We start from the raw sequence: 27,565 nt of genomic DNA on the forward strand, positions 1-27,565 counted from the left end.
CCCACCCACCCTTGGGCCTGGGGCCACACGTCATGCACCCTCTCAGAGGGCGGCCTGCAGAGCCACTCTCTCTCAGCTCCATCTCCCCTCTAGTGCCCCAAGGCCTCTGGGAGCCTCTCGCCCACCACCTCCTCGCTTTCTTGGTCACTAGGAGTTGTCACAGCTCTCCTGTCTGTGGGGTCTCAGAGACCTGTGTGGAACTGCCCTGGGAGACGCCTAAAGCTCTTCTTCTTGGGGTCCTGCTGCTCTTGTTAAGTGGGCTTGTGATACCCTACCTTGTTTTAACCTGAATTGACTCTCCCTTCACTAAGAGACCCAGACAGACTCCATCTTGGCTCTTTCATTTGCAGCCCTTTACCCACCCTCCTTCCTCAAGGACTTAACTTGTGCAAGCTGACTCCCAGCACATCCAAGAATGCAATTAACTGATAAGATACTGTGGCAAGCTTTCTCCGCAGTTCCCAGGAATTCTCCTGGTTAATAGCACCCAGAGCCCGCCTGTTTGTGTCTGGTTGGTAACACCCAAAGCCCCGTGTCTTTCACCTTGTGATAGATTTAAAGCCCCTGCACCTGGAACTGTTTGCCTGCCTGTAACCATTTATCCTTTTAACTGTTTGCCTGCTTTACTTCTGTAAGACTGATTTAACTAGACCCTGCCCGCTCCCCTTTTTAAAGCAAAGTATAGAAGAAAATCAGGCCCCTTCTTGGGGCTGAGAGAATTTTGAGCACTGTCTCTCGGTTGCCGGCTAATAAAGGACTCCTGAATTCATCTCAAAGTGTGGCGTTTCTAACTCGCTCGGTTACAACAGGTTCAGCTCCCCAGTCGGCCTGAGGATCCCCTCACGCCCCCACCCCAAAACCTCCTTCTTGGGGACCTCCTTTCCGGGCCTCTACTATCCTCTGGCCACCTGAATCTCCTTTAGAAAATCTGAGTTCCGACCTCTAAGCTAGGATACTTTTCTCCTACATAGAGCCCCCCTCCAAAATGGTGTTCGCTAGCAGCCTCCCCTTTCCCCAGCGGCATCTTGAAACGCCAGGTGCAGAAAACGTCCCTTCACATCCATGCTGGACACTCATTTCTTGGAGTATTGAGAGAAGAAGACCCTGGCGCACTGAAGAGAGGAGAAATTACAGCATCAAATCACATTCATACTACAATAATGAGAGTCGTACTGATTATATGCCAGACATTGCTCTATGCACATCACAATTAATAAGCCATTCAACCCATTTTCCAGATAAGGTAAGTAAAGCCCAGAGAGGTTAACTAAGAGGTGCCAAATGGTCAGGTGGGACTGCAGCCCAGGCAGCCTGACCACACCCATATGCTGGTGGACATAAGGGAAGAAAACGTTGGTTGTAAAATATCTCCCCAAAGGGGGCCAGCTCGCCAGAGAGCTGGAAGCTGAGCCAGTCATGGGACAGGGTGCCTCTGTGTGGGTGGGGGACTTCCAGTTTCCAGCGTCTTTGGATCCTGAGAAGAGGATTCCCAGCCTCTGCAAGGCACTGGCCCTATAGCCCTTGAGCCCCCCTGCTTCCTGTCCCAGAGGCTGGTCTGGAAACTACAAAGCCCAGCGCTCAGAGGTTTCTGAGACTGGGCTACAGATAATCTGAGATTGGCATGCAGATAACGTCCTCTGTTCTGCCAGAGTGGAAGGAGGCGGATGCATCTTCTGAATGTTTACAGTAAAGGGCAAAGATGGAAATGTGGGCTAGGAAAGTTGCGGTGCATTTGCCTCACTGGGTTTGGGTAAACATTCACTCTACTCATGCCAAGAGGCTCTGAAGAAATTCATCACTCACCCCAGTACCTTCAGGTCTTTGCCCACGCCTCTTCACCTGCCTGTCTCCTAGTCCTCTTTCAGGTCTCCAATTAAGCATGTTTTCCTCCAGGAACCCTTCCCAATCCTCAGACCAGGCAGGGATGGGGCTTTCTGTCCATTTCACCTGGAGCTGAGCAGTTCCAATCTGGCTGCACAGTTAAGAAGACAGAGGCCACTGCTAGGAGACGTGCAGCAGGGACGGGGTAGAGGCTGCAGCAGGCCCAAGAGGGGTCACACCCCAGCACAATGAGCCCCAAAAGACGACAGCCCCTCCAGCCAGGGTCCCTCCTGGATTCCCTCTGGGTGTACAGAAAAAATGGTGACTTGTATCTCCTTTCCTTCTAGTTCTTTTCTGATTCTGCCACTTAACCCTGAGGGACCATGAGCACGTTAGTTAGCCTCCCTGCGCCTTGGTTTCCTCCCTTAGGAAATGGGGATAATGAGCTCGGCGCGGTGGCTCAAGCCTGTAATCTCAGCCCTTTGGGAGGCCGAGGTGGGCGGATCACGAGGTCAGGAGATCGGGACCAGCCTGGCTAACACGGTGAAACCCCGTCTCTACTAAAAATACAAGAAACTAGCCGGGCGCGGTGGCGGCGCCTGTAGTCCCAGCTACTCGGGAGGCTGAGGCAGGAGAATGGTGCGAACCCGGGAGGGGGAGCTTGCAGAGCCGAGATGGCGCCAGTCACTCCAGCCTGGGGGACAGAGGGAGACTCCGTCTCAAAAAAAAAAAAAAAAAAAAAAAGGGAAATGGGGATAATGGTACCTGTCTCATAGGGCTGCTGTGAAAGTGAAAAGAGGTCTAAAGGCAAAGGCTCCATTACTGCCCCCACCACGGTCTTCTCTGACCTCGAGTGACTGCGCGTCCGAGCGCGGCAACGAGACTCCCGTGCGCCCTCCAGAGGCAGCTCTCCCAGTATTGCAGGCTACCGAGCACAACGCGGGCATCCCTGAAGGCTGAAAGTGACCACCGCCCTGCCCTGAAATAAAAATAAAAATAAAAATGAATCCAGCTGGTTTAAGTCAGAAGAGAATTGCTTGGCCACAGCAGCCACATGCTGGGCTCTCCCCGGGGGGTTTCTCAAATGGATGGCACCTTCGGAAGCCTTCAAACTGCCATGGCACTGCCACCTCCTGAGACCCCTGGCTACTTCTTTATTCAACACTGAGCACCCGTGCTATGCCAGACTCTTTTCCAGGTACTCTGTTCTATGGATCCGCAGTGAACAGCACATGAAAATCCCTTCCGTCGTGGAGCTGACTTTCTAGTGGGAGAGACAGAGAATGAACAAAATAGATAAGTATTTCATAGAGTGTGTCACATGGTTACAGGTGCTAAGGAGTAAAATAAATCAGAAAGGGTAGGTGAGGTCTGTGGGCATGTAATTTTGAGCCAGTCAGGGCATGCCTCGAAGGCGATAACCTGTGAATCAAGACTTGAAGGAGGCCGGGCGCGGTGGTTCACGCCTGTAGTCCCAGCCCTTTGGGAGGCGGGCAGATCACGAGGTCAGGAGATCCAGACCATCCTAGCTAACACGGTGAAACCCCGTCTCTACTAAAAAATACAGAAAAATTAGCCAGGCGAGGTGGCGGGCACCTGTAGTCCCAGTTACTCGGGAGGCTGAGGCAGGAGAATGGCGTGAACCTGGGAGGCAGAGCCTGCAGTGAGCCGAGATCATGCCACTGCACTCCAGCCTGGGCGACAGAGCGAGACTCCGTCTCAAAAAAAAAAAAAAAAAAAAAAAAAAAGACTTGAAGGAGATGCAGGAGAAACCCACAGAGATACTGGGAGAAGAGCAGCATTCCCAACAAATGTCTTAAGCGGGACTGTGATATCTGTGAGGTGGGAACTGTCTTGTTCCCAGCTGTGGCCCCAGCAACTGGAGTGGTACCTAGCATAACAGTACTCAATAAATATTGCATGGATGGGTGAAAAAAATCCCACATATGTGCTTCAGGAACAGCTTGCTCTGGGCTCAACTGATGGCCCCAAGGTTGTTGGCTTCATTCTCAGACAAGGTTTCTCCCTATGGTCCAAGAAAGTGACTCAACTTCAAATCCTGTTCAAGGAACAAGAATCAATTTCTCAGTATTACCGGAAAAACCCCCAACACAGCTCATTGGCTGAGTAGATCACCTGTCCATCCCCCAGCCTATCCCTGACACCAGCAGATGACATGGGGAAGTGGCTTTGGACCGGGCCACAGGCCCCACCCACAGCACAGTCTGGAAGGAAGGAGTGGCTGGAAGGACGACAGATGCTGGAATGGCAAACAAAGCGCCTAAGTCTTGCAGAATATTCATAACAGCTTAAATGCATCTCTTCCTTTCTATCAAGCACGACTACATGCTGGCCCCAGCTAAGGTACATTTAACGCTCACAACCGCCCCAGCGAGTAGAAGATTGGCCTCATTTTACAGATCTAGAAACTGAGTCCAAGAGGAAACTTAGGCTTGAAATTCCACACCTAGTAAGTGGGGAGCCTGGGACCTCCTGGCTCAAAGGGAGCTTGGAGCTTCCGTAGGGCTCCACCCTGAAATCCCCTATGCTATCAGGGTGACTGCTCTCATCAAGCTAGGGACAAGCAGGCTGAACCAACCCTGAGCTAAAGCTGCCAGGCTTCACTTAGCGTGAAGGCAAACTGAGAGCACAAAGGCAGCCACCTCTTTGATGGAGAAAGCGAAATGGAAATGCTAGTTCAGGGCAGTTCCCAGGGGCCCACAGGCCATGCGGGGACTGTTGGCAGAGGCTGTAAGCACTGATGGGGCTTGTTCCTCAAATGCAAGCCCAGGGTAGAGGTAGGAGGCCAGCAGAAGGGTGGGTTGCCTCTCAGGGCTGGGTCCCAACAGGTTGAAATGAGGATGGGGCGAGGGTGCACGTGCAACCTGTTGAGAGCTCAAGGAAAATCTGGTATGCTTGCTGTGCCTGCTGTATGCACAGGCTGGGGCAACTGCATCTCCTTCCAAGCGCAGAGGACCCCAGTCACCTGCTGCCCCACAGCCACCCCACATCTAGCCCAGCACAGGGCCTGGCACCTGGCAGGTGTCTAATAAATGTGTGCTGCTAAACAGACCACCCAACGGCACTGTAAAAGAGGGTAAATTGGCCGGGCGTGGTGACTCACGCCTGTAATCCCAGCACTTTGGGAGGCCGAGGTGGGCAGATCATGAAGTCAGGAGATCGAGACCATCCTGGCTAACACAGTGAAACCCCGTCTCTACTAAAAATACAAAAACTTAGCCGGGTGTGGTGGTGGCGCCTGTAGTCCCAGCTACTTGGGAGGCTGAGACAGGAGAATGGTGTAAACCTGGGAGGCGGAGCTTGCAGTGAGCCGAGATCCGGCCACTGCACTCCAGTCTGGGCGACAGAGTGAGACTCCGTCTCAAGAAAAAAAAAAAAAAAAAGAGGGTAAATTATCAGCCTCATTGCCAAGAAGAGGAAGCCAAGGCTCTGAGAAGGTCCAGGCAGGACCAGTATTGAAGCCCAGCTCCCCAGCACCATACCTGGGAAACTCCCAGAGTTGTGAGGTCCAGGCAGGCAAATGCCAGGTGTCACAGGCCACACCTCAGTTGCCGGCAATCCTCTCCTGGGGCTCCTGCCTTGGCCAAGCACTCAGAGACCTTTGGACAGCCGGCAGGTCCTCCGGGGGGACCAGGGCCCCACTCTCCCGGGGAGTCCACTCTCCCCACCTCCCTGCCGGCTTCCATCTGAGAAATGGAAAGGGTGGTGTTCATCTCATAGCAAAGGGGCTGGAGCACAGATGCCAGGGCAGGCTCCAAAGTTAACCCCCAGTGGAGAGCTCTGGGAGGGCCACACGGCGGGGTGTACCTGCCCACCAGAGTACTGTGCCTGGCATGGGGAGGTGCCCAATAAGTGCTGACTTGAGCAGAAACCAGTTGGTAAGTTACACCCGTTGTTGATGCTGCTGATGCTGGCGAGGGAGTGGGCTCTCCCCCTCCCCCAGCTCTCCACGCAGCCACTCATCCCCCACCCAGTTCTTCTTCACCCTCTTGGAACAAGTGGGCTGAACTGAGCACTTGGGGCTCATTCCTGGCCCATCACTACTCCCTCCCCTCACCACTCCCCCCACCCCTCCTCCATTCAAATCTCCCACCACCACATTGTTCCTGCTTCCTCCACTTCCCTCCCCCATTCCTCTCCCTTCCTCGTCCCCACTCCACTCCCCCAGCTTATTCTCCCCACTCCCTCCACCTTATTCCACCCACACCACTGTCCCCGCCTTCCTCCCTTCTCCTATCCCGGCCCTCATCTCTCTCAGCTTACTCTACCCCTTTGTCTCTGCCACCCCATTCCGTCACCCTGCAGCCAACCTCCCCATAGTCCCCCAGTGCTCCCCCTCCACACCCCCCACACCCTGAGTGCCAGTCCAGGAAGGTCAGGCGGGGGCCCTTCAGGCACAGCTGGGGATTTTGATAACCCTCCTCGGGAAGCACCTAACTGGAGCCTCGTCCCCTCTGCGCAGAGGGCAGCGGCTGCTCGGATAGACAGGAAGGGGTCTGAGCCTCCCAAGGGCCAGAAAGGCAGAGGCTCATGGCGGGTCCAGTGAGTCCTCACTTAGCTCACTGATAGGTTCTTGGAGACTGCAACTTGAAGTGCAGTAAGGAAACCAATTTTCCCATAGGCTAATTGCTATAGACAACAGGTAAGTTCCTATGGCATATTCCTGGTCACAAAAACATCACCAACCATCTACATAAGGACCCCAAATACTTTAATATTAAACATTAAAATAATTGTGAGCTATACATACCTTTAAGAATGATTACTAAAAAATAAGTCAGATCATGATTTATCCACTTACCCAGTTCAGGGTGGCAGGGGCCGGAGCCCAGCCCAGCAGCTCAGGACAGCGCAAGGTGGGAACCAGCCCCAGCTGGGACCCCATCCCCTCTCAGGACACATTCACACACACCCATGCTTACTCACACTGGGACACAAGACATGCGTATGCACCGATAGCTTTGGGATGTAGAAGGAAGCGGAGTTCCCAGAGAAAACCCCTGCAGCCATGGGGAGAACGTGCGGGCTCCACACAGACAGTGCCCCCAGCTAGGAATCAGGTTTGGTCTTTTTTTTTTTTTTCCTTATCAACATTACAACCAAATGACATTGAAAAAAATGGGCGTGGTGGCAGGTGCCTGTAATCCCAGCCACTTAGGAGGCTGAGGCAGGAGAATCGCTTGAACCTGGGAGACGGAGGTTGCAGTGAGGGGAGATCACACCACTACACTCCAGCCTGGGTGACACAGTGAGACTTAGTCTCAAAAAAGAAAGAAAAGAAGAAGAGGAGGAGGGAGGGAGGCAGGAAGAGGAGGGAGGGAGGGAGGGAGGCAGGAGGGAGGGAGAGGAAGGGAGGGAGGGAGGGAGGAGGAGGAGGGAGGGAGGAGGCAGAAGGAAGGAAGGAAGGAGGAGAGGGAGGGAGAGAGGGAAAGAAAGAAAGAGAGAGAAGGAGAGAGAAAGAAGAAAGAAAAAAGAAAGAGAAAGGGAGAGAAAGAGGGAAAGAAAGGAGGAAGAAGAGAGAGAGCGAGAAGAAGAAGGAAGGAAGGAAGGAAGGAAGGAAGGAAGGAAGGAAGGAAGGAAGGTGAAGGAGAGGGAGGAAGGAAGGAAGGAAGGAAGGAAATTATTACATTTAGAGGAGCTTCTGTCCAAATGTCCGAAGCAGTCGGGGGATCCTTGAGAATGAGACAAGCCTCTGGACTGGGACTCGTGGTTCTCGAAGCCCCTGATTTAGGAGGTGGGTTGGGTAGGCCTGGGAGCCAGCTCTGTCCAGTACATCAGGCCCTCTGTGGCTACAGCAGGACCAAAGTCCCAAGACCACTAACCAGGCAGTTTTTAACTAATGGCCCGATGTAGTGGAAACAGTTTTTCTAGGGATGGGCTGTTTTTCCATCTTGGTACAGAACTGGCAGAGCCTTTCAGGGCCACCTCGTCTTCACTCCCCATGCAGATAGGTCCAAAGCTCTCAGGCCCTAGTTGGACCGCCTCTGAGCTTCTCCTGACCACCCCTCCTGCTGCCTTTCCTGAGGCCCAGCTCTCAGAGCCCATCCATGGATGGAGAAGGTAGCCAGGAACCCTTCAGACCCAACAGTTGCCCCCAGGAATCTGCAAACCTGCTGACCACAACCACCAGGGCCATGACCTACGTCCCTTGATTCCCTAAACATACTCTCCCACACCTTGCAGCGGCCCTGGGCCCAGCCCAATCAATCTCATGTACCCTCGAGACTCAAAGTATCAGAGAAAGATTGCGTGGCCATGTACTCGTTTCCCAGGGCTGCCATAACAAATCACCACAAACCGGGTGGCTTAAAACAGCAAAAATTTATTCTGTCACATTCTGGAGGCCAGAGTCTGAAACTGAGGTGTTAGCAGGGCTGCAGCCCCTCAGAGGCTCTGGGGAAGAATTGTCCCTTATATCCAGCAGACAGGAAATCACAAATGCTGGTGAGGATGTGGAGAAAAGGGAACTCCCATACATTGTTGCTAATGTATGAATGGACGTTAGCACAACCACTATGGAGAACAGTTTGGAAGTTTCTCAAAAAACTAAAAATAGAGCTACCAGACAGTCCGGCAATCCCACTGCTGGCTATCTACTCAAAAGAAAGGAAATCCATGTATCCAAGAGGTAGCTGCACTCTCATGTTTATTGCAGCACGATTTGCAATAGCCAAGATCTGGAAACAACCTAACAGTCCTTCAACAGATGAATGGCTGAAGGAAATGTGGTACATTTACACCATGGAGTACTATCCAGCTATTCAAACAATGGTCATTTGCACCAACATACATAGAACTGGAAGTCATGATGCGGAGTGAAATAAGCCAGGCACAAAAACACAAACTCTGCATCTCATCATTTCTGAGAACTAAGAATTAAAACAATTGGATTCCTGGAGATTGAGAGTAGAAGGATGCTTACCAGAGGCTGGGAAGAGTCGTGGGGGTGGAGGAGAAGTAAGGATGGTTAATAGGTACGAAAAATAAAAGAATGAATAAGACCTAGTATTTGATAGCACGGTAGGGTGGCCACAGTCAATAATAATTTAATTGCACCTTAAAAATAATTAAAAGAATATAATTGGATTGTTTATAACATGAAGGATAAATGCTCCAGGTGTTGGATACTCCATTCACCCTGACATGGTAATTATGCACAGCATGCCTGTATCAAAATACCTCATGTATCTCATAAACGCATACACCTGCTATGTACCCACAAAAAGTGAAAAAAATCTCTTAGTACTCTACATATCCTCCTACTAATTCTGTTTCTCTCATGGGATGCTGACTGATACAAATTTTGGTACCAGAAGACAGGAACAGAATCTTAAATCTATTTCCAGTGGCCAAGAGGGCATTTAGGTACTCCATGGCATGATGTGGCAATAGAGATATACCAAATATTACCATTGGATACTTTCAATCAAACACATATAAAAGGCAAGGTTCTGGGTGCCCATGTGTTTGATGACACCTGAGAACATTTGAGTTAAACTGAGGAGTATAAAAGTCACTGGTTGCTGGAGAAAGTGGGGAAAGAAAGGGATGAGTTTAGGCTTTCACTTTCCCAGCTTAAACTCTACATAAATGAACTGAAAGCTTCTATGGGCTGGGTGTGGTGGCTCACGCCTGTAATCCCAGCACTTTGGGAGACTGAGATGGGCAGATCAGTCGAGGTCAGAAGTTCTAGACTACCCTGGCCAACATGGTGAAACTCCATCTCTACTACAAATACAAAAATTAGCTGGGTGTGATGGCAGGTGCCTATAATCCCAGCTACTCAGGAGGCTGAGACAGGAGAATCACTTGAACCTGGGAGGCGGAGGTTGCAGTGAGCCAAGATCGCACCACTGCACTCCAGCCTGAGCAACAGAGCAAGACTCTGTCTCAAAAAAAAAAAAAAATTTGGGGGGCCGAGGTGGGCCGATCACGACAAGGTCAAGAGATTGGGACCATCCTGGCCAACATGGCGAAACCCTGTCTCTACTAAAAATATAAAAATTAGCCGGGTGTGGTGGCGGCACCTGTAGTCCCAGCTACTCGGGAGGCTGAGACAGGAGAATGGCATGAACCTGGGAGGTGGAAGTCACAGTGAGCCGAGATCACGCCACTGCACTCCAGCCTGGCGACACAGTGAGACTCTGTCAAAAAAAAAAAAAAAAAAGAGGCCAGGCGCGGTGGCTCAAGCCTGTAATCCCAGCACTTTGGGGGCCGAGACGGGCGGATCACGAGGTCAGGAGATCAAGACCATCCTGGCTAACAGGTGTGAAACCCCTCTCTACCTATAAAATGGAAAAAACTAGCCGGGCCGTGGTGTGGCGGGCGACTATGTAGTCCCAGCTACTCGGGAGGCTGAGGGCAGGAGAATGGCGTGAACCCGGGAGGCAGAGCTTGCAGGAGCTGAGATCCGGCACTGCACTCGCAGCCTGGGCGGACCAGGCGAGACTCCGTCTCAAAAAAAAAAAAAAAAAAAAAAAACAAAAGAAAAGAAAGAAAGGAAAGAAGAAAAAAAAGAAGAAAGAAAAGAAAAAAAGCAAAAAAAGAAAAGAAAAAAGAAAGAAAAGAAAGAGAACGAAAAGAAAAAAAGAAAAGACGAAAAAGAAAGAAAAGCAGAAAGAAAAAAAAAGAACAGAAAAAAGAAGAAAGAAGAAAGAAGAAAGAAAAAGAAGAAAAGAAGAAGACAAAAGAAAGCAAAAAGAAAAAGACAAAGAAAGAAAGAAAGAAAGAAAGAAAGAAAGAAAGAAAGAAAGAAGAAAAGAAAAGAAAGAAAGAGAAAAAGAACGAGAAAAAGAGAAAAAAAAGAAAAAAGAAGCGAAAAAGCGGAGAAACGAAAAAAAAAGGAACGAGGAAGAGAAAGAGGAGAGAAAGAAGAAAAGAAGAGAGAAAGAAAAAAGAAAAAGAAATAAAGGAAAAGAAACAAAGAGAGGAAGATAGAAAGAACGGGAAGGAAAAAGGAACGGAACGAAACGGAAAGCAGGAAAGAAAAAGAAAAGAAAAGAACAGAAAGGAAAAAAGGAAAAAAGGAAAAAAAAAAAAGAAAAAAAAAGAAAGGGAGAGAAAAAAGGGGAGAAAGAAAGGCGGGAGGAAAAGGAGGGGAAAGAGGGGGGAAGGGGGGAAAGGGGGGGGGGGGGGAAAGAAGGGAAAAGAGGGGGGGGAGAAAAAAAAAAAAGAAAAAAAAAAAAAAAAAAGAAAAAAAAGAAACGAGAAAAAAAAAAAAAAAAAAAAAAAAAAAAAAAAAAAAAGAAAAAGAAACAAAGAAAAAGCACAAGAAAAAGAAAAAAAACAAAAAAAAAAAAAAGAAAGAAAAAAAAAAAAAAAAAAGAAAGAAAAAAAAAGAAAAAAAAGAAAAAAAACAAAAAAAAAAAAAAAAAACAAAAAGGAAAAAGAAAGAAAAAGAAAAAAAAAAAAAAACAAAAGAAAAAAAAGAAAAAAAGAAAGAAAGAGGAAAAGAAGAAAAAGAAGACAATAAAAAGGAAAAAAAAAAAAACCAAGAAAGAACAAAGATAAAAAACAAAAAAGAAAAAAAGAAGAAAAAAAAAACAAAAAAAAAACAAAAGAATAAAAACAAGAAAGAAAAAAAAACAAAAAAGAAAAGAAAAAAAAAAAAAAAAAAAAAAAAAAGAAAAAAAAATGAAAAGAAGGATAAGAAAAAAGAAAAAAAAAAGAAAAAAAGCACAAGAAGAAGAAAAAAGAAAAAAAAAAGAAAAAAGAAAAAAAAAAAAGAAAAAAAAAAAAAGAAAAAAAGAAAAAAAAAGAAAAAAAAAAGAGAAAAAATGAACAACAAGAAAAAAGAAAATAAAAAGAAGCAAGCCAAAAAGAAAGACAGAACAAAAGAAAAAAAAAACGAAAAAAAAAAAAAAAAAAAAAAAGAACGAGAAAAGAAGAAAAAAGAAACGAAAAAAGAAAAGAAAAAGAAAAAAAAAGAAAGAGACAGAAAAAACCCCCAAAAAAAGGGAAAAGGAGGAGAGAAGGAGGGAGGGTGGGAAAAGAAAGGAGGAGAGACGGAAGGAAAAAAAGGGAGAAAGAGGGGGGGGGCGAAGAGAAAGGGGGGTGGAGGGAAGGGAGTGCAAGAAAGGAAGGAAGAAAGAAAGAAAGGAGGGAGGTGTGAACAGTGGAGAAGAAGAAGGAAGGGAGAGGGGAAGTAGAGAAAAAGAAAAACGGGGGGGAAGGAGGAAAGAGAAAAGAGGGGAAGGGGGAAAAGAACGGGGGGTGGAACGGATAAAAGGGAAGGGAAAGAGAGAAAGGAGGGAGGAAGGGACGGGGGAGAGAGGGAAGAGGGGAAGAAGAGGGAGAGAACAAAAAAAAGAATAAAAAAAGAAAAAAAAAAAACAAAAAAAAGAAAAAAAGAAAAAAAAAAAAAAAAAAAGAAAGTAGGAAAAGGGGAAAAAGACGGGGGGGGGGGAAAAAAAAGGGGGGGCGGAAGAAAGAGGAAGGGAACAAGGAAAAGAAAAAAAAAAGGGGAAGGGGGAGAGGGGGGGAGAAGAAAAAGAGGGGGGGAAAGAAAAGAACGGGGGCGGAAAGGGGGGAGGAACAAAGGAGGGGGGGAAGAGGGGTAAAGAAAAAGAGAAGAAAAAAGAAGGGGAGGGAAGGGAAATGGAGGGGACGGGGGGGGGTGAAGGGGGAGACAAAAGAGAAGAAACGAGGAGGGTGGGGAAAAAACGGGGGAAAAGGGAAGTCGGGGGGGGGAGGGAAGGGAAGGAAAGGGGGAAGAAAGGCGGGAACAAGGTGGGGAAAACAAGGAAGGAGAGGGCAGCGAGGGGGGAGTGAAAGAGGGGGAGGAGATGAAGGGAAGGGGAAAAGAAGAACGGAAGAAGGGGAGGGGGAAGAAGAAAGAGAATAAGAAAAAAGGAACACAGAGTAGACGAAAGGAAGAAGAAGGAAGGGAGAAGAAAAGGGAAGAAAGGGGGAAAAGAAGAAAGGATGGAAAAAGAAGAAAAAGAAGGAGGAGAAAAGAAGAAGGGGAGGGGCGGAGGAAGGAAGAAAAAAAAGAAGAAGAAAGGGAGAAGGGGGGGGGAGAAAAGGGAGGGGAAGGTGGGAGAAGGGAAGAGGGATGAGAGGGGAAGGGAAAGAAGGGGAAAAAGCGAAAAGGAAAAACTAAAAAAAGCTGGGAAGGAAAAAAAAAAAGAGGAAAAAGGAAAAGAAAGGGGGGGGGAGGGGGAGGGGAGTGGAAAAGAGAAAGGCGAGAATGGGGAAAAAGGAAAAGGGGAGAAAGAAGAAAGGGAGGAGGATTGAATGAACGGAAGAGGAAGGGCGCGAAAAAAAAGAAGGGGGAAGGGAGGGAGGGGGAGAGGAAAGAAAAAGGGTGGGTGGAAGGGAAAAAAACGGGGGAAGAAGGGGGGGCAAGGGGAAGAAGGGAAAGAAAACGGGAGAAGAGAGGGAAAGGGAGGGAAAGGGGGAAGGGAAGGAAGTCTTCCTTTTTTTTCTTTTTTCTTTTTTTGGAGGGGGGGGAGCGGAAGAAAGAAGGAGGTATAGAAAAAGGGGGAAGGGAAAAAGGAGGGATGAGAGCAGTGAAGGGAAGGTGGGCGGAAAACGGGGGAAAAGAGAGGAAGGGATAGGGGAAGGAAGAAGAAGAAGGGAAGGAAGGGGGAAAAGGAAGAGGGGAGGGACGGAAGGAAAAAGGGGGGGGGGAGGGGGGGAGGAAAAGGGAGGAGAAGGAAGGAAAAGAAGTGGGAGGAGGGAAAGAGGAGAGAGGAAGGGAGGGAAAGAAAAAAAACACGGGGAAGGGGGTTGTGTTGAAAAAGGGAAAAGGGAAAGGGGAGAGGGGAGGGCAGAAAGGAAGGAAGATAGCCAAGTAAGCAGAGGTAAGGGGAAGGCGACTAGCCCGTACTAGCGGAAAAGCGATAGAAAGGAGAATGAAAAAAGCGTAGAACAAGGGAGGCAGAGTGCAGGGAGCGGATCCCGGAGAAGTGAGGCGACAAGAGGAGAACTCCGTAAAAAGAAAGGAAAGGGAAAAAAAGAGAAAAAAAAAGAAAAAAAAAGAGAAAGAGAAGAGAAAGAAGAAAAAGAAAGAAAGAAAAAGAAAGAAAGAAAGAAAGAAAGAAAAGAAGAAGAAAAAAGAAAAAGGAAAAGAAAGAAAGAAAGAAAGAAAGAAAGAAAGAAAGAAAGAAAGAAAGAAAGAAGAAAGAAAGAAAGAAAGAAAGAAGCTAACTCCTATGTCTGTCCTGAAAGAAATCCTTTTCTCCTGTGGCTGCAGGGCTGAGATTTCTGAAAACCAAACCCAAAGCAACTGAATTGCAATGCACCTGAATGCCTAGCCTTGCAGACTGGTCTTGTGTTAAACTGAGAGAACTGACTGAAAAGGAATGGTATCCTAAAAAACTGGAATGGGGACATATGGGAAGATCCCAGTTGGGGAAGTTGGGAGTATCAAACCCCTAAATTCTGCTGAGTCTTGTTTGCCAGCAGAAGTAGCCCTTCCACCCTCTCTGAGGAGGTTAACCCTGATTTTTCTGTGGAACCCTATAATGGCCTCTCCTCTAACAAGACCCCACCAATTCTCCTCAGGACCCACTTCTACCACTCCTCTTTGCTTCTAGGCCCATAACTAGACTCAAGTTCCAGCAGGTCCCAAAGAGTGAGGAATAAAGCACCCCATACAACAAAGGTACACTATGCACTGAAAGAACTGCATGATTTTTCTAATGTATACTGACATAAATGTGAGGAATGTGCGTGGACATAGATATAAGGATGTGGGGTAATGATGGAAGGAACATGGCATTGTATCAGGCTGCATTTATTGGTATGAGCCCATTGAGCAGAGGTTCTGGGCTCCGTGTTTTAGCTGGAGGGATTAGAAAGGGCTCCATTTGGTTGGTTAGCTGAAACATGAGTCCAAAGATAACCCACAGTAAATGAAGTTGAAATGCCAGAACTCTATTCTTATACTGCAGAGGAAGGGACCCAAAGGCTTAAGGAATCTGGAATATTAGAGAGGATTTATCAAGTAAGACCTGCTCACCCACCCTGGAAGGGTCCAAACAATACACCTTTTATCATGACTATGAGAAATAAATTGGTGAGGAGGGCTCCAGAGTCCTTGAGAGCTCTGTAGTAATTCCTTTCTGCAGGTCAGAAATGACGATGGGAACAGCTACCATCAAACTGGGATCCCAAAATGCAATGCAGATAGTTGGATCCCAGGACGGTGAGGTCTGAGTGGCCATACTTATTGTCAAAGGCAAGGTGGATATGGTTGCTGTTATGAACAGTGGTGTCAAAATGTTAGCCAGGATAGTCAAACTCACAGGGACCTTTGGCATTGTCTAGTTGATCATGATGTCCCTAGAAAAGAAATAGATAAGCAATCTACTAAATTCTGACTTGATCTGTGCAAGCAGAGTTCCATGTTGTATCATTAGACGTCTAACTTGAATTAGCAAAATAGAGAGTAACAATCCCTCAACTATTTCCCAGACATGAGCTAGGTTATATACCCCAAACCCATTGAATGATGGGGAGGTTGGATCTCCTTGAGGAAGAGCCCTACTACACTGTCAAAAATGTACACTGTTCATCTTTCTCTCAGTCGTCCCCAAGGGGACCTGTGGCCACTTAACCACGGTGACTGCGCATTGAGGAAAGTCACCCTGGTAAGTGGCCAGAGGTCTGGCCAATGGAATTCACTTGTAGGAGATCAAAGGGCTCCAAGAGCAGGCGTTCAGGGTATTCATCGCCCTGATCTCTCCCTGTTGAGTGGTTCCAATGTGTCCAAAGGTTACAGCCTGTCAGAGGCTCTTGAGTTCTCTAGATTTTCGTACCTGCCGCTCCCGTAATGGCATCGGCTCCCTCCCGCTCGCTCCAGGTGCCTCGCCACTCTTCATCAGTTTCCCTTAACCCTGATCACAGCTTTATAAATAACCCCACTTCAGCCAGGCGCGGTGGCGCAAGCCTGTAATCCCAGCACTTTGGGAGGCCGAGACGGGCAGATCACGAGATCAGGAGATCAAGACCATCCTGGCTAACAGGGTGAAACCCCGTCTCTACTAAAAAAAATACAACAAAACTAGCCGGCGAGGTGGCGGGCAGCTGTAGTCCCAGCTACTGGGGAGGCTGAGGCAGGAGAATGGCGTGAACCCAGGAGGCGGAGCTTGCAGTGAGCTGAGATCCGGCCACTGCACTCCAGCCTGGGCGACAGAGCCAGACTCCGTCTCAAAAAAAAATAAATAAATAAAAAATTATCTAGGCATGGTGACACGTAGCTGTCACCCCAACTACTCAGGAGGCTGAGGCAGGAGAACCACTGGAACCCAGAGGCAGAGGTTGCAGATCGCACCACTGCACTCCAGCATGGGTGACACAGCAAGACTCCAACTCAATAAATAAATAAATAACCCCACTTCATGACACTCTCAATTACCCCATTTCTTCTTCCCGGTCATGCAAGCAGGAAATCACCTCGTGGGGAGCTTCCACAATTCTTAGCAGTTTCTTTGTAGATACAAAACTTTCTGTACCCCCACCTACCATAAAAGCTGTTTAGTGTGGTTGTGTTCACACCCTGGACTGTGATCTTGCTCGGGACAGAATGCATGTCTGGGTCACTCTTAGTTTCCTCATTGTATTTTGATATTGTCAGCATGTGAGGTGGTCTATTAATATCTGTTCCATGAATGACCGAATAAATGAATCAATGCTTTATTAAATGATAAGTCCATAGTCTGTTGGGTTCGCCGATGCCGGCCATCGGTGCCATGTTGCCACAGGTGTCCTGTGGCAAAGCAGTTTTTCTTGGTCCATTCAAATTGGGACGGGAAGCAGACGTTTTTGTAGAATACACCTCCCCCGGCAGAAATGGAATTGCCTCCCTGTGGTGTGTGGATGGAGAATGACCTTGCATCGTGGTTTCAAGTCCTGGTTTGACTGCCCCACGACCTGGCTTAGACACAGGAGCTGCTCTTCAACTGTTTCTGTTTTTTTGTATATTTTGTGAAATTTTTTTCTTCAGAATTTTGCCACCGTGTCTTTCCATTCATTATAAAAATATTATATGTCGTGTTTGCCGGAGGAGATCTAAAACAAAACAATAAAAACCACAGTGCTCAGCTCAGTGCACAGGAACTCCTGCCGTCTACTCGCTGGGCAGTGGAGGAGGCTGACGCTTCCCAGGGTGAGGATTCTGCTTCCCATCAGTAAGGTTTGTCGTCTGTGAAATTCTTTTTGCCTCTGGGCAGCACAGAGCCTCTGGGAGACTCTCTTTCCCCCAGTTTCTCTTAACTAACTCAGGCCATCCACAGCTTTGACTGGTCCCTATGGGATGGGGCCACAGTTCTAACCACTTCTGCTGGCATCTCAAGGGGCATGGAGGGAAAATGGCAGGTCCAATGGATGAGCCTTGGTAGGAAGAGGATGCTGGAGGTGGGGGTGGGGGAGGTGGCCTGAATAGGTCACCAGTCCCAGGAACCTTGGCATGGAGGGAAAGCAATGCCACTCTTATGGGAAAATTCAAGCACTGCTACCTCTGGAGTCAGAGGGTGGGTAGCGGTGGGGACGGACACTTCCCCTCATCACACGCCTCCACCCCATTGCTCTAGGGGCAAGCTGAGCGTTCAGCCCGGTGTCGGGCAGGACCTGAGGGACTGTGGGGAGCTGCTCTTCCTTCTGCGGTCAGGAATACGTGTCCCCGGGGATGCAGCAAGGAGCACATAATCTCAAAATGCAGCTATGCGTACACATCACCGTGCAAACCATTTGCTTTCTAGTGCCTGCTCATGGTGAGTGCCTCTGTGCCTGAGCCCCCTCATCTAGAGGCCTAACCAAAATATTTAACAACTGGTGTAGACAGGCACTGACCAGTCAAAATGACCACCACTGAAGCAGAGCCTTGGAGGGCCACGGCTGTGCCAGGCACTAACCCTACATTTGCAGGAGCACGGAGAAGATCAGGAGGTCAGTGGGAAGATCAGGGAAGCCTTTCAGTATTCTAACAAGCAGGGCAGCTGTGCCAGTGTGAATGAGCTGCATATCAGCCTTGCTCTCACTCTCCTTCGTGGCTTCAGCCCTCCTCGCCCCCTTAGCTTTGTGTTTTTTCCTTTCTTTTGTAAATCCATATTTCTATTTACCAATCTTTCAGCCAGAGCCCTCAATATGGGGACAGGTCTGGCCTAACTGCAGTGGCCTTGAGAGGCAACCCTGGCCCACCCAGGGATCCCCAAACCCAGCTGTGCATCAGAATCACCCAGGCTGTGCCTAAAACCCACGGCCCAGGTCCTGTGTGCTTTGACAGAGCAGGCCAGGGGATGCTGAAGCACAACCAGGCTTGCAGCTTCTGCCCTCCTCCTAAACCGGATCAGCAGGAAGCCCTGGGGGCAGCGTGAGTTCAAACACCCGCAGGTTCTTGGAAAGAAAGCCATGCCAGCACTACTCACGATGGCTGTTTCTTCCTGATGTATGAAGCCAAACCAAGCAGCAACAGCACGGTGGCCGTGAGGATGACCACCCCTGAGATGGCGGCAGTGATGGTGTTCCTCTGCAGGAAATGCAGAAGCTGCCTGCAGGGCATAGTCCTAAAGTGAGCATCTAAATGAGAAGACACAGTGCAGAGTGAACAGAGATTCCCGCTGGGCCACCCACCACCAGGACTAAACCTGCAAGGGACCCCTGTTCATTCCATTCCTAACAGAATAAAAACCTTGGCATCTTAGCCACTGGTTCCAGAAGTCCTCTTGGGAAGGAACTGGCTGTTGGGGAAATGCATTCATCTGCTATTTGGCGATAAGATGAGATGCTTTTGGGAGGTGGAGATGAGACACTGAGGGTATGGGCTGGCACGCAACAAAGCAACCAGAAATAAAGTTCCACAGACCAGTTTGTAAGAGGTTAAGAGAAGAACAGAGGAGAGCTCAGGTGGGTGAGAGGAGGCGGGGGCACTAGAGGAGGTTGAGAAATCCTACTGCAAAGGCTTTTAAGAACAATGGAGGCAAATACTCCGTTTGCAGCTTTTCACAAGCAGTGATATAACCTCTTCTCTGCTGCCCCTCCTCTGCCCCCTGGCCTCAGGAACTGCTACTGCATACACAGTCAGCCTCGTGGGTGTAGGTTTGGGGGATTTCACGTCTGCACCAGCACGAGGCAAACACAACGCCACAGATGATCCTGAACTCCGGGGCTCCTCTGAGGACTTACAGAAACTGTGAGAGTGGATGGGAATACCGCTGAGCACAGGCTGGTCTTAGCTAAATCTCAAAGGAAGGAGATCTCAGCCGACATCAGCATCTCCTAGAGCTTCTGTCACCCCATTTATAATGTGACCATAAAAGAAAAAGACATCAGGGAAATCGGGCATGGAGGTAGGATCCCAGGTATCAGCTGGTTTCGTGTGGAGAGCTGTGCAGGGCAGCTGGTGATGTAGACAGGGGAGTGCTGAGCAAGGGTCTTCTTGGTGATGGGGAGAAAACAGGTTATGTCCAGCCTCCCACCTTCAGCTATGCTATGCCAAGAGGCAGCGTGTCCAGCAGCTCTAAGGCTCTGCTGCAATAATTCGGCATTTAATTTCTAAGCATTAAGAAGTGACAACCAGGTATAATTTTGACAGGGAGTGGCAGTGTGGAGGGGGGTACTGCGCTTGGTACCAGCATGGGTGAGTTTCTGCCCACTCTAAACAGGTCTGGGCTCAGGGATGAGCAAGGGTGAAGCCCTGGCTGTGCAGAAACAATATAAAAGTTGCATCTTTTTGGAAGAGTGGTGAAATTCCTGGAGTTGGGTTTTGTTTGTTTGTTGTTTTTTAGATGGAGTCTCGCTCTTACTGCCCAGGCTGGAGTGCAATGGTGCGATCTCAGCTCACTGCAGCCTCCACCTCCCGGGTTCAAGTGGTTCTTGAACTGCCTCAGCCTCCCGAGTAGCTGGGATTACAGGCACCTGCCACCATGCCCAGCTAATTTTTTCTTTTGTATTTTTAGTAGAGACGGGGTTTTACCATGTTGGCCAGGGTAGTCTCGAACTCCTGGCCTCAGGTGATCCGCCTACCTTGACCTCCCAAAGTGCTGGGATTACAGGCGTGAGCCACCATGCCCAGCCTCTGGAGTTGGTTTAATTCATAAATTTTAACTGCAGATTGAATTCACTGCAGATTTCTTTCACTTTTGCGGGTGAACTAAAGGTGTCAGTTAAAATACCATGAAAGGCAAAAGACACATTCAGAAGTTGTCTGTATTTAAGCATCATACTTGGTTTATACCATATAGATTCCCACCTGGTTTAGCTGCTCCTTGAAGTGTTTCTTTATCTACAGTAGTTAACTGCTCTCTTAAATCCTTGTCGAACAGAGAGGATTCTTTAAACCTCTTCTCCTCTGAAAGGTGATCTACAAAAGATAAAATGTGTTCATCTACAAACAACCATGGCCTGTGATTAGTCCAGCATTTATGATAAAAGTAGCTTATTCTAGACTCAAAGTGAGGAGTTAGGGAGGATTTGGAGGAAAAGTCTAAATAAAGCCTACAGAACTTCAGTGTTTTGGTGTTTTTTGTTTCTGTTTACTTTTTTAAAAATCTAACAAACTCCTGGGCAACCCACCCACAGCTGAGGCAGCATTTCTTACACTTAAGTGTGCATCTGAATCACAATGGGAGGTCTTATGAAAACACAAATTCCCAGGCCCCACCCCAGAGTTTCTGATTCCGTAGGTCTGGGGTAGGCCTGGGAATGTGCATGTCTCACAGATCCTGAAAGATGCTGCTTCTGTGGGTAGAGGACCACGCTTAGAGGACCCAAGTGAGAACCTATCTAAGCCCCAACCTACTTCTCCACTTGCATAAAATAGAGATAATAAGACCTACCTCACAGATCGTATAATGTTCATGAAAATAATTTTGAAACCACAAAGTACTATAAAAATTTTCTTGAGTTGCAAGGAAAAGATAGGAAAATTAACCACACTGAAATATTCAGGTATTGGTAGACGGATTGCAGAATAGTTAATAGAAAGAAGACAGTCGAAAATGAGAAATATGGCGGGGCGCGATGGCTCAAGCCTGTAATCCCAGTACTTTGGGAGGCTGAGGCGGGCGGATCACGAGGTCAGGAGATCGAGACCATCCTGGCTAACATGGTGAAACCCTGTCTCTACTAAAAATACAAAAAAATTAGCCGGGCGTGGTGGCGGGCGCCTGTAGTCCCAGCTACTCGGGAGGCTGAGGCAAGAGAATGGCATGAACCTGGGAGGCAGAGCTTGCTGTGAGCAGAGATCGTGCCACTGCATTCGAGCCTGGAGGACGGAGCAAGACTCCGTCTCAAAAAAAAAAGAAAGAAAAAGAAAAAAAAAAAAAGAACATGAGAAATATTTGCATCCTAGCTTTGCCCTTTGGTGCCTGACTCGTTGGCATATGGGACCTGTCAAAGGGTTTGAGTTTAGCTTGGAGAAAATTGGGAGGCCAGCATGGCCTGCCTGTCTTTGCCAGATGCAGGATGGCCTGGGAAGAGGCTGAGAGATGTTTTGAGAAGCTCTGGGGAACAAACTAGAACCAAGGGGTAGGCGCTCCAGGGAAATCTGTTTGGACTGTTTAGCGGTTAGAAAGTGAGCTATCAAAGACGGAATGCGAAAGGATGAGAAGTAACGAATCTCACACTCTAGAAGACTTCAAAGCAGGCTGGAGTCCCCAGCCCCAGATGGGAGACCTCCAAGGGCTGGAAGGGGGGCAGGGCAGCTTTGGATGAGTTTGGTACATCTTCCTTGGCCTCGTTCACAGACAGATAGAGAATTGTTGCAATAAGAGTTTGCGGCCAGCTTGGGGAACACAGCAAGACCTCATGTCCACTAAAAACTAAAAAAATAAAAAAATTAGCCGGGCATGGTGGCACACACCTGTAGTCCCAGCTACTAGAAAGGCTGAGGTAGGCAGATGGCTTGAACTCGGGAGATCAAGGCTGCAGAGAGCTATAATCACACCACTACACTCCAGCCCAGATAACAGAGCGGGACCCTGTCTCAAAAGAATAATAAAATTAAACAAAGTAATAAAATAAAATAACAGAAAATTATCACAATATGATTAAGACTATCATGTGGGTGTCTGACAACAGTCTCATGAAGTTCTAATTATTCCTGAAAAAAAGAGAGAAATGTGTTCCTTCTTCAACTTGGCTTAGAAAAGAGAGAAAACTCCCACTTTAATAAGACTGATAATTAACTTGACTTTTGAAATGCAACATGTCAAATCGGAATCCGGAGATTAACAGCCGCAGACAGAAAGCCCTGGCGAGCATAGAGTTATCCACTAGGGAGCGCGCTCAGCTTGCTCTTCCACAGAGCTGTAGCAATGGTACACCTGACACGGGAACACATTTTCACTCTTTCTCTACCGGAGGCAAAAGACGACAGAATTAAGAGCCACTGCCTATTCTTATCATCAGTATGGATGAAGTTTTCATTTACCTAAGGTTCTGTGAAGAGTCTGAAGGCGTCTTTTACGTTTGATGTTTGATCAATTGTTGGATTATTTTTTTGTGGGAAAAAACAAGCACAATTATCAAATTTTTAACCAACACAGTTTCATTTCCAGACTTCTTTTCAACTTTACAACTATTAACTATGACAGGAGCAGCCACCCATTACAAGAGCAATTCTCCCGTCCTTCCATGCTGTAGGCTCAACCCAAGCTGCCAATCAAGCATGTGCTGGGCTTGGTGAAAACCTTCTTAAAGGAGTGCAGAACCAAGAAACTTTGACTTTGTGCTCAAGGAAAAGTTGAAGTCTTACATCTTCATAATTCTGTGTGTTTTGGAGACACTAACATTGACGTGAGCCTTTGGTTACAGGTTAACAGAACGTTATTGCTAGGACTGATGCTACATTCTATTCAGTGGACATACGATCATCAATAGCTACAGCTGCTGTCCACAGACCTGGGCACACCTTTTACAAGACACTTCACTTCTCAGAATAGTCATTTCCCCACTCCTCCTCCTATCAAGATATTTTTGACCATTGATTTTTTTTTTTTTTTTTTTTTTCTGAGACGGAGTCTCACTCTGTCCCCCAGGCTAGAGTGCAGTGGCACCATCTTGGCTCACCGCAACCTCCGCCTCCCAGGTTCAAGCGATTTTCCTAACTCAGCCACCCGAGTAGCTGCAATTACAGGGATACACCACCACGCCCAGCTAATATTTGTATTTTTAGTAGAGATGAGGTTTCACCATGTTGGTCAGGCTGATCTCGAACTCCTGACCTCCGTTGATCCACCTGCCTCGGCCTCTGAAAGTGCTGGGATTACAGGCGTGAGCCACCGCACCCAGCCTTTTTTCCTTTTTCTTTTCTTTTCTTTCTTTTTTTTGAATGGTCACTGCTGCCAAGGAGGAGGTGCAGACAGTGTGGTCTGGAATTTACTGTCCCTGCGGAGTAGCCTGAGAGCAGCTCCCACCCTCTGAAGATGGATCTGATCAGCCCTCTCAGCTGGCAGACATGAGCTTTGTCACTGCCTACGGGTTTTTCTCAGCCCTCTTCTTCCCTCACTCTTCCTACTTGGAAAAACCCTATTAAGGAGATCAGCCTCTTGTTCTCCCAGAACTCTGTGCAAATACAACGTAAGCACTTTTTAAAGACCTTCAGTGTTAGCATGTTTATATCTAATAGCTATTTATTGATTCGATTGACTCTCCTAAGAGCTCTGATGAGCTCTTGGAGGACAAGAATGCCTCACTGAGTTCTCTGGCTTCCGGCACAGTACCTCCCGCTGGGTAGGAGAGATCAGCAGTTAGGTCTTGAGTGAAAGAATGAATCTGGAAGAATCTTGACTGTAATCTCATGAGGGATTCTGAGCCAGAACCACCCTGCTAAACCTGTCTTGCTAGCCAAGACTGCCGGGCATGGTGGTGCGCGCCTGTAGTCCCAGTTACTCGGGAGGCTGAGACAGGAGAATCACTTGAACTTGGGAGGCAGAGGTTGCAATGAGCCGAGATTGTGCCACTGCACTCCAGCCTGGATAACACAGTGAGACTCCATCTCAAAAAAAAAAGAAAAGAAAAGAAAAGAAATGTTGTCCTGTTTCCTCCTGAAGGAAAAATAAAGATTTGAAAGTAAAATTATGTGAAAGCAATTGACTGAAGAAACAGTTATAGAAATCAAAAGATCAAGCTAGATAGTAGGCTTTCTATTCCCCAAGCATATCATTTAATTTTACTTGAACAATGATTATTCAGGGGTGAAAGTAAATTATTCAGGGGCATTTTCTTATTCAAGGGTGAAGGTACATTATTCAGGGGCAGAAGTATCTTGGCACTGTAATATACATACCTGGGCAGACCACACCTAACATTTGCAAAACCAGCACCATAATTTTAATAGGTTAACAAATGGTACTAGGAAAACAGGATATCCACATGTAAAATAATAAAGTTAGATCCTTATCCAACACCATAAACAAAAATTAACTCACAGTGGACCAAAGACCTAAAAGTAATGCCTAAAACTATAAAAACTTTTAGAGGAAAACATAGGGCAGAAACTTCATGACATTGGATTTGGAAATTATTTCTTGGGTTTGATACCAAAGGCACAGGCCACCAAAGAAAAAATAGACAAATTGGACTTTATGCAAATTTTAAAATTTTGTGCATCAAAAGACAGTGTCAACAGAATAAAAAGGTACCGCACCCAGAATGGGAGAAAACATTTGCAAATTGTTTATGTGGTAAGGGAATGATACCCAGACTACAGAGAGAACTCCTGACACCCAACAAAACACAAAAATACAAACAACTGATTCAAAAATAGGCAAAGAACTTGAATAGACATTTTTCCAAAGAAGATATACAAATGGCAAATAGAACTTCAAAAGATGCTCAACATCACTAATCATTAGGGAATTGCAAATCAAAACTACAATGAAATACTGCCTCATATCCATTAGGATGGCTACTACAAAAAAAAACAGAAAACAGGCTGGTGTGGCCACTCACGCCTGTAATCCTAGCACTTTGGGAAGCCAAGGCAGGTGGAATACCTGAGGTTGGGAGTTCAAGACCAGCCTGGCCAACATGGTGGAATCCCATCTCTACTAAAAAATATAAAAAATTAGCCGGGTGCAGTGGCACGCACCTGTAGTTCCAGCTACTTGGGAGGCTTGGGAGGCTGAAACAGGAGAATCGCTTGAAACTGGGAGGCTGCAGTGAACTGAGATCAATTGTGCCACTGCATTCTAGCCCGGGCTACAGAGTGAGACTTTTGTCTCAAAAAAACAAACAAAAAGAAAATAACACGTGTTGGCAAGGATGTAGAGAAACTGAAACCCTTGTGTGCTGTTGGTAGGAATATAAAATGGTACTGCCATGATGGGAAACAGTATGGCAGTTCCTCAGAAAATTAAAACCAAACTCACCATATCATCCAGCAATTTCACTTCTGAGTATGTACCCAAAATAACTGAAAGCAAGGTCTCAAAGAATTATTTGTACATCCATGTTCATAACAGGATTATTCACAAGGCTAAAATGTGGAAGCAACCCAAATGTCCATCAAGCGATAAGTGAGTAAACAAAACATGGTAGAGTCATACAATGGAATATTACTCAGCTTCAAAAAGAAATAACATTCTGAAATATGCCACAACATGGATGAACCTTGAGGACATTACGCAAAATGAAATGTCAGTAACAAAAAGGCACATACTGTATGACTGCACTTATGTGAGATAGTCAGAGTAGTCAAAATCAACAGAAAGTAGAACGGTGGTTGCCAGGGGATGCAGAGATGGGGGAATGGATGGTTATTATTTAATGCGTACAGAGTTTTGGTTTTATAAGATGAAAAGAGTTCTGGAGATGAATGCTGGTGATGGTTGTACAAAATTATGAATGTATTTAATACCACTGAACCGTGCCCTTAAAAATGGTTAAGATGGGCCGGGCGCAGTGGCTCAAGCCTGTAATCCCAGCACTTTGGGAGGCCGAGGCGGGCAGATCACAAGGTCAGGAGATCAAGACCATCTTGGCTAACATGGTGAAACCCCATCTCTACTAAAAATAAAAAAAATTAGCCGGGCGTGGTGGTGGGCGCCTGTAGTCCCAGCTACTCGGAGGCTGAGGCGGGAGAATGGCATGAACCTGGGAGGCAGAGCTTGCAGTGAGCCGAGATCGTGCCACTGCACTCCAGCCTGGGCGACACAGCCAGACTCCGTCTCAAAAAAAAAAAAAAAAAAAGGTTAAGATGGTAAAATTTCATATTATATGTATTCTATAATAATTTTTAAAAATTGAAAAAGAATACAAATGGAGAAACACCTACCATATGCATCAATAATTAAAAGTTGGCTGGGCGCGGTGGCTCAAGCCTGTAATCCTAGCACTTTGGGAGACCAAGATGGGCAGATCACGAGGTCAGGAGATCAAGACCATCCTGGCTAACACGGTGAAACCCCATCTCTACTAAAAAAATACAAAAAACTAGCCGGGCGAGGTGGTGGGCGCCTGCAGTCCCAGCTACTCAGGAGGCTGAGGCAGGAGAATGGTGTGAACCCGGGAGGCGGAGCTTGCAGTGAGCTGAGATCCGACCACTGCACTCCAGCCCGGGCGACAGAGCAAGACTCCATCTCAAATAATAATAATAATAATAATAATAATAATAATAATAATAATTAAAAGTTATAAATCATGGCTCAGTCTACATATCTATACAAGGACCTGCTGCTTTCTTGGTGGCTAAAGGAACCCCAAGGCTCCCTCCCAGTCCCCTGCCAGTCTGAGTGACAACACAGATGTGCTGAAGCAGAGGAAAATGCTGGGCCCAAGCCCAAGATTCCTGAGCAGTGACTGGACTCTCCAAGCCTCACCATGACCAAGTAGAATTTATTCTAGGAATGCAAGGTTGGTTTGACATTAGGAAATTCATTATCATATATATAATCTTAATAGACTTAAGGAAAAGAATCATATGATTAGTTCCAAAAATTCAACACCCACCTATTCCTGATTTTTCAAATACTCAAGCAAATATGTGATAACAAATGTTAGTAAGGATGTGAAGAAATGGGAACTCTTGCAAATACTGGTGGGAATGTAAAACAGTGCAGCTGCTATGGAAACAATATGGAGGTTCCTCAAAAAATTAAAGATAGATTTACCATATGACCCCACAATCCCACTTCTGGATACATACATATCCTAAAGAATTGAAAACAGGATCTTGGAGATATTTGCATACCCATATTCATTGCAGCATTATTTACAATAACCAAGACATGAGAGCAACCCAAGTGTCCAACAACAGATAAATGGATAAAGAAAATATGGTATATACATACAGTTGAATATTATTCAGCCTTAAAAAGAAAGGAAATTCTGTCATATGTTACAACATGGATTAACCTTGAGGACATTATACTATGTGAACTAAACCAATCACAAAAAGACAAATACTGTATGATTCAACTTACATGAGATATCTAAAGTAACTCAACTCATAGAAACAGAAAAAAATACCCAAAAGTATTTTTTGGACAGACACATTATCATTATCAGTATAAATATATGTGTGCATATATATTTACATGTATGTGTGTAGATGGAAGGATAGATATACAGATAATCTCTTATTCATATTAGTCCTATAACCAGACTCTTAATAAGGAAACTCAAGAGGCATTTTCTCTAACAGCAAGAACAAAGCAGGATGCCCACTGTATCTCCAGCAACCACTCAAGATTAACCTAGAGGTATAAGCAATGCAATTAAATATGTTAAATAAATCAGGTAGAGGCATAACAATAGGTAAAGATGTAAAACTGGCTGG

The 27,565-nt window shown here is 46.7% G+C and overlaps 1 protein-coding gene across 1 annotated transcript in view; it reads right to left on the reverse strand.

The window, feature by feature from the left end:
- Nucleotides 1–16,458: 16,458 nt before the first annotated feature.
- The window catches only part of C17H2orf92 (chromosome 17 C2orf92 homolog), a 38,356-nt gene continuing 27,249 nt past the window's right edge, over nucleotides 16,459–27,565 (reverse strand). The window contains exons 8-10 of the mRNA XM_030921434.1: nucleotides 20,036–20,146; nucleotides 18,213–18,363; nucleotides 16,459–16,857 (exon numbers count right to left, since the gene is read on the reverse strand). Coding sequence (XP_030777294.1) covers nucleotides 16,725–16,857; nucleotides 18,213–18,363; nucleotides 20,036–20,146 — 395 coding nt within the window. The 3' untranslated portion in view covers nucleotides 16,459–16,724. The remainder of the gene's footprint in view (nucleotides 16,858–18,212; nucleotides 18,364–20,035; nucleotides 20,147–27,565) is intronic.

The sequence above is a fragment of the Rhinopithecus roxellana genome, chromosome 17, assembly GCF_007565055.1.
Source record: "Rhinopithecus roxellana isolate Shanxi Qingling chromosome 17, ASM756505v1, whole genome shotgun sequence".
In the NCBI taxonomy this organism is placed as follows: Eukaryota; Metazoa; Chordata; class Mammalia; order Primates; family Cercopithecidae; genus Rhinopithecus; species Rhinopithecus roxellana.